The following is a 9,869-nucleotide window of genomic DNA, read 5'->3' as shown; positions in this document are numbered from 1 at the left end:
GACGAAGAAGAGAATGATGTGTGCTCCCGGCGCCTATTTATACTATAGTCGCACCGGTAGTGACGTCATGGCTGTCGCCGGCCAACGAGTTGGTGTTTTTTCAATGTATGCTTCAGACACGGGTCACGACGAGGCATTCCCCATAGCGACCCCTAGAGGACGCAGTTCGAAGTTCCCATGAAAGGGAACAGATACGTGCAAATTATGTTAGTAACACAACACATAAAGGATAGCTTACCCAAAAATGAAAATTCTGTCATCATTTACTCAGAGTTGATGAAACCGTTGCCATGGGAGAAATAAAAAAATACTATGAAACTCAGTTGCTATACCGTCAATGGTTTGGTCACTCACATTCTTCAGAATATCTTGTGTTCAGCAGAAAAAAGAAATTCATAAAGGTTTGGAGCGACACGAGGTTGAGTAAATGATGACAGAATTTTAATTTTTTGGTGAGCTATCCCTTTATTGCACATTAAACTTTACTAAGTTTACTATGCAACTTAACCTTGTATCACAGATGTGCATCTACTCAGGGAGCTAAACAATGAGTGCACTTTGAAGTGTCACACACAGTGGTTAGCAAGGAGTAACAGGTTTAGCTGGTTAGCATGGGCCAGTAGTTAGCCCCTGCTGGTAAATGTAGTAACTACATAACTTTGCTACCAAAAGCATTTTCTTAATTGATGGCAATTTTAACAGTTATCCCTTTATTGCACATTAAACTTTACTAAGTTTACTATGCAACTTAACCTTGCATCACAGATGTGCATCTACTCAGGGAGCTAAACAATGAGTGCACTTTGAAGTGTCAATAAATTTGAGATTTAATTAAATCAATTTTTTTTAATTTTTTTTTTAATTTATTTATTTTTTTTAAACAGTCAAATGTACTTTTTGAGGGCTATTAAAATTATTAAATAGGCTTATTTTTTTCTCCCTGCTAATATTTTTACACGTGGCAACTCAAGAAAAGTGCTAGAAGGACTACAAGATAGAAGAATATTTATTCCAACATCCACTAAGTTTGATGGAGGCAAAGGGTATTTAAAAATGCAATAATTTGCCCACTTCCCTGGAACTAACTAAAGCTGAATGTTATCACTATAAAATGGATTGGAATCCTTTGGATTCCAGCACGTCACTTTCATTCCTGTCTAAGTTTGTTGTGCAACTGTTGTCTATAGAACATATTCAGAAGTGTATGGCATTTTCTTTTGCTGTTGGAGTGGTGTTCACTCATAGCTCAATTACACTCAATCATCTATTAATGGCCATACTGCTGCTCTCTATGCGAGCCACACTCATTTGTGCCACTAGAGGATGATATTGTCATTGGGATAAATAGGAGTTGAAGAATGTGAAATCAGAGGAACTTCCTCTTCCATCTTTAAGCTTACACTTAACCTACCAGCTTGTTTTGAGATATAGCTAATAGTAGATTGAAACTCATAATTTCTTATAGGTTCATGAGAAAAATAATATTTCCCATTTATTTGTCTTTATTTGTCTTTATTGTTTATGATCTTAGGAAAATCTAATTACACAGGAGCATGTTTACCTTCCTTGAAGCATGCATCATTCTTTGCATTTTTCTCAAACTTAGGTAACAAACACTTTTTTTTTAGTTTGTTCCTTAAAAATAGATTCCTCAATATAATATAATATAATATAATATAATATAATATAATATAATATAATCAATTGGCCAATAACCAGCTTTCTGCTTATATTCAGGCATGCAGTTTGCATAAATGATTAATAAATTAATTAATAAATATGAATTTATTGTAGATTAAACAACAAATTCTGCATAACAGCATAAGCATAATCTTTGAATGAAGATTAGAAAAATTATTTTGAAAACATATTTCTTATTATAAATTGCTAACCAGCATGCTAAACCAGGGTGTCTAACAGTACTGCTTTAGGATATATATTTAATAAGTTTGATGTTTTGCACATATCAAAACATAACAAATTAAGAAAATAACACAATAATGATTGCACAGTTTATTATTCAGTATTTTCAGACTTATAACAAGAACAGTTTATAAGTTCAATCGAGATCATTGTATCTTATTGCATCATAGTAATGAGGTTATTAGAAGCTTCATAATGCATGCAAAACTATTGTCAGATATTACTGTAATGTAACACATCAGGAATACTTAGAGAACTATAATATTGATAGTAATGATTAATCCTCATAAATGACATCTAATTAAGCAATAACATCAAAATCTTCATTTTCAACTCAAATATGAAAACCTTGTTTCTTATCTTTTTTCTGACAAATCCTTTTCTTTACATCCCAACCAATATTTGCCAATGGATCTTGGGTAAGGAGGGTTTATGTAGTCAATCCGTTTGGTCTGCAGGTCCACCCTGTAGTATTTATCTAGAGGAGAAATTCCACAATATTAATACCAATACTGAAAAAATGACAAATGCAATATGTTTCATTTTACATAACACATTAAACTTTGGTGTCAGTAAGAATGTTCACCAAGGCTGCACTTATTTGATCAAAACTACATTAAAACAGTAATAGTGTGAAACGTTATTGCAATTTAAAATAATTAAAAATATAACTTCAGAAATCATTCTAATATGTTGACTCGGTGCTCAAGAGACATTTCTTATTATTATCAATGATTCTTATTATCAAAATGTGCTGCTTCATATTTTTTGGAAACCTTGATACATTTTATTCAGGATTCTTTTATGAATATAAAGTTCAAAAGAACAGCATTTATTTAAAATAGAAATCGTTTTTAACATTATAAATGTCTTTACTGTCACTTTTGATCAATTGAATGCATCCTTGCTGAATAAAAGTTAATTTCTTGAAAAAGAAAAAACATACTTCTCTATTTTTTTTTTTTGTAGCAAGGTGTTGATTTTTTAACAAGTTTTAACAAGATTTTTATGATGTAAACCTGAAAACTGCTCAAAATATAAATCATTATTCTAGACTTACCACAGAGAATCATGGTAAACAAAGTTTTGAACCCAGATTTTTTTAATGATGCACCTTAAAAGGAGAATCAACAGAACATTATCTTTGTCTGAAGTACCTTTCTTAAAGAAGAAGACATTCTGCACAGGTGTGGCCTTCTCTTGAACAATCTCCACATGATCTATGTAGTCATCTGGATCATAGCTCATGTCAAACAAAGATGGACGTCTTCCACGGCCCTTCTTCTGGTTTTTACCATGTTTCTCTGCTCCATAATACCTATATAACACACATTTAGACATATAATCTATACATCTACTGTCCAAATGTCCTCTCAACTGACCTCAGTAATTAACAAACCTTTCCTCATAGTCCAATCCAAAGTCTTCCCAGAACAGTGAATGGCTCACTCTGGCTCCTCGGCCCCTAGTCTTCTTTCTCTGTCCGGTTCGGCCCCTGCTCAAGCTGGTGGCTGGAGATGGTGAGGGACCAGGGCTTACGTACAGTCGGCCAACCATTGCTGCATCTATGGGAGGTTTGATGCCAATCCAGTCTTTGGAAATGAAACGTGGTCCTTTGTGATGCCCCTGAACTGGGTGGACAGGGAATATTTCAGCAAACCGGACATTTATTGAACCCCCTGCTTAAACAACATATGCACACAGACTTACTGCCTTGAAAGAGCAGAGCAAACACATTATCCAAGTCACAGTACAGGTTTGTATAATGTGTGAAGGCAACAGAGGGTGAGGATTTGGTTATGCGGTCACATTCTCCATGGGAAGGTTGGTGTTTGAACTCATATTGGTAGTACTGGTCCCCTGTGGGAACAAAGGAAACATTAAATATTGAATAAATCTATTTTATAAAGTGCTGCAGACGTATTTTTGTAGGCCAACACAAAAGTTACTATCACCCCAATTCCCTTGACAAAAACTCAATATGATTTTTTCCCCCATTGGCTCTGAAACCAACAAATGAACATAATGAACATATAAATTAACATAACCTCATTTTGAACCTTAAATATAATCACCAGAAGTAGCAAGCTAAATGTAGGCTATACATGATCTGCACCATGGTCGTTTGACTTCAACATCACCAATAACTGGTGTATTTTACAGCATGTCTTGAATAAAATGTGAAAATATCTCGAGCTTGTGTTCACCACAGACCTTATTTCAGGCATTTAACTAAAAACCCATTCAAAACAACCTAATGACTTCAGGACAATGGAACCGGAAGTGCTAAAATGTGAACTTATTTCTGGTTTTGGCCTACAAAAATAAATCATGCTTGCACCACTCTATTACAACCTTCATTTGATTTTCACATACCTTTAAAAAAATACACTTTTTCCCTCCCATGATGGCCTGGAGCCGGGATTGCAAATGCGGCATCAATATCATCTGGAATCTTCTCAAAGCCCACCGATATGTCTCTTGGATAATCCTCATCCAAGACATCACCATCAAAACGCCAGTACTTGTTACCCTGAGATTCAGCATGCAGTGGAATATCAGTAGTATGTTCTAAATATTTTAGTTTTATTCAAAGATTGTTTATTTTAAATTTTTTTTCTTTTTTTTAATGAATAGATCTGGATTTCAAAATGAGTGTTAATGAGCCCTTAATATGTAACCTTACATGCACAGACCTTGAATATATATGTTTTTCCCTGGCAGTTGATGCGTGTGAAAGCAGCATCAATGGGACCGGAGATGCCCCACACATCCTTGATGAGTTTGGGATACCCAGGCATGACAGATCTGTCATCTAGCTCAAAGAAATAGTCCCCTAGAACACAAATGAAGAAGGTGTTGTGCAGTTAGTCAGTCTGAACTGAGAAAAAAAGGCATACAGATTGAATGTAGCCTCTAAACTCACCTCTGAATGCATAGATTGAACTATTCTTTAACTGCATGAAGGCATCAAAGGTGTGGCCGCTACAGGTGACGGCGTCTGGATCAGGTGAAGTTGTAGGAGACATAGGAGGGGGACTTGTGGTGGTAAGGGGCAGAGCGGTGGTGGCTGTCACATTAGATTCTTCTGTCGGTGACATTGAAGAGGTCAGATCCTCCTCAGGCACATCAAACATGTCACCACGGGCAACTGAGGAGAAAGTTAAAACATTCAATGAGTACAGGATTTTCACAATGTCTGGTTATTTTTTCATTAAAAAGACATGAAAGGAATAGTTCACCCAAAACTTGCTGAAACTCACCTTTTGCTTACTGACCCTCAGGATTTGGAGTAATTTTGCATTACATCACTTGCTCACCAATGGATCCTCTGCAGTGAATAGGTGCTGTCAGAATGAGAGCCAAACCGTTGATAAAAACATCTTGTGAATTGAAAAGCGGCAGTTTTATAAGAAACCAATCTTTAAGGCATTTAATTTTAAACTGTCACTTCTGGCCAACATGCATAATAATAGCACTTCCTCCTGTGAAAAAGTCTATTCCCTGTATATGGATTATTGTGATGTTTTTAAGCAATTGTTTTGACTCTCATTCTGACGGCACCCATTCACTGCAGAGGATCCACTGGTGAGCAAGTGATGGAATGCTAAATGTTTTCAAATTTGTTCTGATAAAGAAACACACACATCTACATCCTGGATGGCCTGAGGGTGAGTAAATAGTTTTTGCAAATTTAAATTTGTGGGCGAACTATTCCTTTAAAAGTGAAATGTGTACTTTTTGTCACCAAACTGAATTTCAGACACTTTGTACTATGTGTCCTAGGGGTTGATTTTAATGAAAAGTAACTTCATTTATTTTTGTTACTTAAAACATTTTATATAGCCTTGTATAGATATATTGTTTTACCCTTGTCACAGACTTTCAGTCATTAAAAAAAAGAAGAAAAGCTATGTCAAAGACAGAAATAAAAATTTCAATATGTATTGAAATAACTATTTCAATTTACCACAGTTTTCATTTTCCCCACAACAAACAATTTTGCGAGTAATAAAGTTTTATCAAAGGTTAGTGTACTTGATTACCACAAGGGTAATTAGTGTCACTGAAGTGCAAGCATTAGATAAGAGACAGGTCATTTGTGAAGAATACAAAGCAAAATCAAGGTAAATATCACCTGTGAACAGGATATTTTTATTGTGCGTCATTTCCAGTCAAGTTGTAAATTTGCAATGAAAGCCTCACATGAACAAATGCAGGTGGCACTTCACGACTCTTCAGGCTAATATTTTAAATCAGAGGTGAGGTAGCTACATCTCTGGATTTTTCGGAAAGCAAATGCAAAAAAAATGGTTTGTTGTGCTGATGTCCTTTTGGTTGTTCATGTTTTATTTTTTTCCTTTCGTTTGTTTAGTTATGCAATATGTGACCCTGGACCACAAAACCAGTCATAAGGGTACATTTTTTAAAATTAAGATTTAAAGCTGAATTAAGCTTTCCATTGATGTATGGTTTGTTAGGATAGGACAATATTGTTGTTCATGAAAACATGAAAAACGATTGGATATAATGTATAATGTTTTTAATATAATTGGATATAACATGATCTTTACTTAATATCCTAATGTTTTTTGGCATAAAAGAAAAATCGATAATTTTGACCCATACAATGTATTTGTGACTATTGCTACAAATATACCCAAACGACTTAAGACTGGTTTTGTGCTCCAGGGTCACATATATGTATTTGTATATGTTGTATATTTTATGTTAATTGTGTTTTAAAAGTTAATTTCACAGTGAAGTAAACTCAGGGTAAAGTCCACAGAGCCAAAAGTGCCCAAAGTTGATGCAAAACCTAATTGTAAACAGGTTTCCCAAACCCTCCCCTCAGCTGCTATTGGTCAGACAAAACAGAAAGCCCCTCCCCAAACTTACACCATTGGATGAGCCAGTGTTGCCATGTAGGACTGTTCCAGCTGCTCAAACAAACACAGCAATGTTTTGAGAGCACCAGTGTTTACACTTGGAAATCATCCCATGAGTGTCCTACTTATAGTTGTCTCTGTGTAATAAGGGTCACTGTGATTTTGATCAACATCTTTTGTTGATCCTGGATCAACATTACTGTCCAAAAATATAGACTAAACCCAATCCCTACCCCTAAACCTAACCCTACCCATAATTTGTTCCTAAAATCAGTGTGAAATGATAGCTGATTAACAAGGGTGTAGAAGCACCTAACCCTGATCGTAAGCCTAAAACAGATATTTCCTGAAAAGTTATCCCTCAATTCTGATTGGTTAATTGGAATGTTGTTCCAGGATCAAGCAGGATGTTAATCCAGGAACATGTTGTACTTGGTGAAATCACGGTCACCGTGTAATAAGCGAGGACAGTAGAAAGTACTATATAGTAAATAAATAAATACTAAACATTACATTCAGTACATTCAAATACAAATATACACTGCTGTTGAAAAGTTTGGCGTCAGTACGTTTTTTTTTTTTAATTATTATTAAGAATGACATTAAATTGATCAAAAGTGACAGTAAAGGTTTGTACAGTGTTATATTTTCTTTTTTATTTCAAACAAAAATATTAACAGCAGCAAATCATCAACATATTAGAATGATTTCTGAAGGATCATGTGACACTGAAGACTGGAGTAATGATGCTGAAAATTCAGCTTTGCCATCACAGGAATAAATGACATTTTAAAATATATTTAAACACCTATTTTAAATTGTAATCATATTTTATAATATAACTACTGTTATTATATTTTTGTCAAATAAAAGCATAAGAGCATAAGAGACTTCTTTCAAAAAACATTACAAAATCTTACCATAGTGTACAGTATATAAAAATGCATCATTAAAAGGTTGACATTTATTACTATTTGAATGTACATTAAGTTCTTACTTTTTGTTCGACAAGCGCTGTCAAAATCCTCACAGCAACTTCCATAGTACTTGCACATTCTATCACACTGGCATTTCTTTGTAGGATCAAAACCACTCTGACAGCGTCCCGTGCATGTTTCTGTGGAAAATAAAAAAAATAAAAAGAATTTTGAAAGCTCAATAAGAATAATAATGAAGCAGCTTGTGGGACACTCACCCTCCGCAGCAAAACAAGTCGCCAAAACAAGGCAAAATAAAATCCCAAATTTCATTTTTAATGGCACATCTGTCAGCAGCGAGTGCCTGAAATGCTCTAGAATCACCAGTGAGAAAGAATGACAGAGGACAGCTCAGACATCTGTGCCGATCGATGGCTCCAAAAGTCACCCACCCCGTTTGTTTAGTCTGAAAAAAAAAAATCAATGATTACTACAAAATTGTCCTGTTACCAATTAATCCTTCATGTTATGATTAAGGCCTTTTAGTTGATTTAAAGTTAAGAAAATTTAACAAGGATGTAAATAGGTCTGAAATGTATACGGGTAATAGTGAGTATAACTGTAATAAGTGGGAATGTGTAAGTGGCCTAAATAAACTATTGAACTACTATTGAGCTGCCAACTATTGATTCCACTGTCTGAGCAACTCAACTCGCTGTGTTTGTATAGACACGGCTGATGTTCAGTCTTTAACTTTCTAATGAAACAAATTAGAGATGAGTATTTAAAACATTTATATATAAGAGCCTTGAGCTATAGTGAGGAAGGTCTTTAAGCCCACTACGGAAGTATTTGCATCAAAAGATGTTAAAAATGCTGTTCAGATTCATATGACAGGTGTGCTGACCAAGGTGCTGAAATAATTGGAGGAAATAGCACTCTCCATTATCTGCACTACACTATAAACTTACTAGTATCACAATAATTTCTGTTGTTGAATTTTCCTAAGGTGCTGAAATAATTGGAGGAAATAGCACTCTCCATTATCTGCTCTACACTATAAACTTACTAGTATCACAATAATTTCTGTTGTTGAATTTTCCTTTTTTTTTATTCTTTATTTTACTGTGCTTGCACTGCATTACTTACATATGGTACATACACCAAACTGTCATTACACAGTTTTATTCCTATCTACTGTACATTATGAATGTTTTTCATATATCATTCTCCTGATTTATCTATTTAATTTCTAAAAATATGGTGATTTTATTTATTTATAAAAAAAAATTCTGGCTGTTGAAAGTATTTTCTGATTTAAAAATATGTATTACAAATACATATCCCCTCTGCAAAAAGCGTTAACTCTAATATATCAACAAAATGAAACAAGAATCGTGAAACTGGCTTTATCCAATGTTCAGATTTCTGTTCTGGAAATGTATGCAAATCAGTGCATATTTATTTAGATAATGCCTCAGTTGCATATTTAAACATAAAATTACAGAAATGTTGTAATTCAAAACAATTGTCTAAATGTACTGTTACTAATCAATAGGGGAAGCATGGTGATATCTATGAGTTAAAATATTTTCTCTAGTCACCTGTGATGTCTTGAGTTAACAGAGTGTTTAGCATTCGAAATGTAACAGACGGTGATGACATACTTGCATTCTTTCTTAAATCTATTTGCAAACTATATGAACTGAAAAATAATGGATTAGGAGAAACAGAAATGGCTGGGAGAAAGCGATTTCATCTTGGGACTAAAGATTATTTTGCAGAATGTTTATTGTAAATATTTGTGTTTTGCTACTATTTCATCAAAAGAAAGAGCAGACAAAATATATAAATGAATCTGAGCCTTTTCTTTAAATGTTATATTTATGTGTTGTGTTTTTTTTTTTGGCCGGTAGCCATATCACCCTGTAGCCCAAGCCTGGTCGCCCACTGAAGCTAAACAGGGCTGAGCCTGGTCAGTACCTGGATGGGAGACCTCCTGGGAAAACTAGGTTGCTGCTGGAAGAGGTGCTAGTGAGGCCAGCAGGGGGTCCTAACGCCCCAGTATAGTGACGGGGACACTATACTGTCAACAAGCACCGTCCTTCGGATGAGACGTTAAACCGAGGTCCTGACTCTC

The 9,869-nt window shown here is 34.8% G+C and overlaps 1 protein-coding gene across 1 annotated transcript; it reads right to left on the bottom strand.

Moving 5' to 3' along the window:
• Positions 1-1,998: 1,998 nt before the first annotated feature.
• Positions 1,999-8,136, bottom strand: vtnb (vitronectin b). The gene is made up of 9 exons (XM_016507832.1): positions 8,008-8,136; positions 7,810-7,929; positions 4,850-5,074; positions 4,620-4,759; positions 4,300-4,456; positions 3,634-3,783; positions 3,323-3,554; positions 3,081-3,241; positions 1,999-2,401 (listed from the first exon to the last, which is right to left on the bottom strand). The coding sequence occupies exons 1-9, from the start codon at positions 8,060-8,062 to the stop codon at positions 2,280-2,282; spliced, it is 1,362 nt and encodes a 453-aa protein (XP_016363318.1). The 5' UTR covers positions 8,063-8,136; the 3' UTR covers positions 1,999-2,279.
• Between the last annotated feature and the right edge of the window lie 1,733 nt (positions 8,137-9,869).

This window comes from Sinocyclocheilus anshuiensis, unplaced genomic scaffold (genome assembly GCF_001515605.1).
Source record: "Sinocyclocheilus anshuiensis isolate Anshui unplaced genomic scaffold, SAMN03320099.WGS_v1.1 scaffold2304, whole genome shotgun sequence".
NCBI lineage: Eukaryota > Metazoa > Chordata > Actinopteri > Cypriniformes > Cyprinidae > Sinocyclocheilus > Sinocyclocheilus anshuiensis.
The sequence above is the reverse complement of the archived record's forward strand: the minus strand, read 5'-3'. Positions and strand labels throughout refer to the sequence as shown.

What these genes read in the sequence shown, in the direction of transcription:
- vtnb (XM_016507832.1), bottom strand. Translation starts at nt 8,062, where the DNA reads ATGAAATTTGGGATTTTATTTTGCCTTGTTTTGGCGACTTGTTTTGCT. An exon ending in GACTTGTTTTGCTGCGGAGG is followed by an intron (nt 7,930 to 8,007) that starts GTGAGTGTCCCA and finishes TATTTTCCACAG; the next exon opens with AAACATGCACGGGACGCTGT. An exon ending in TGCTCTGCTCTTTCAAGGCA is followed by an intron (nt 3,555 to 3,633) that starts GTAAGTCTGTGT and finishes CTGTCCACCCAG; the next exon opens with TTCAGGGGCATCACAAAGGA.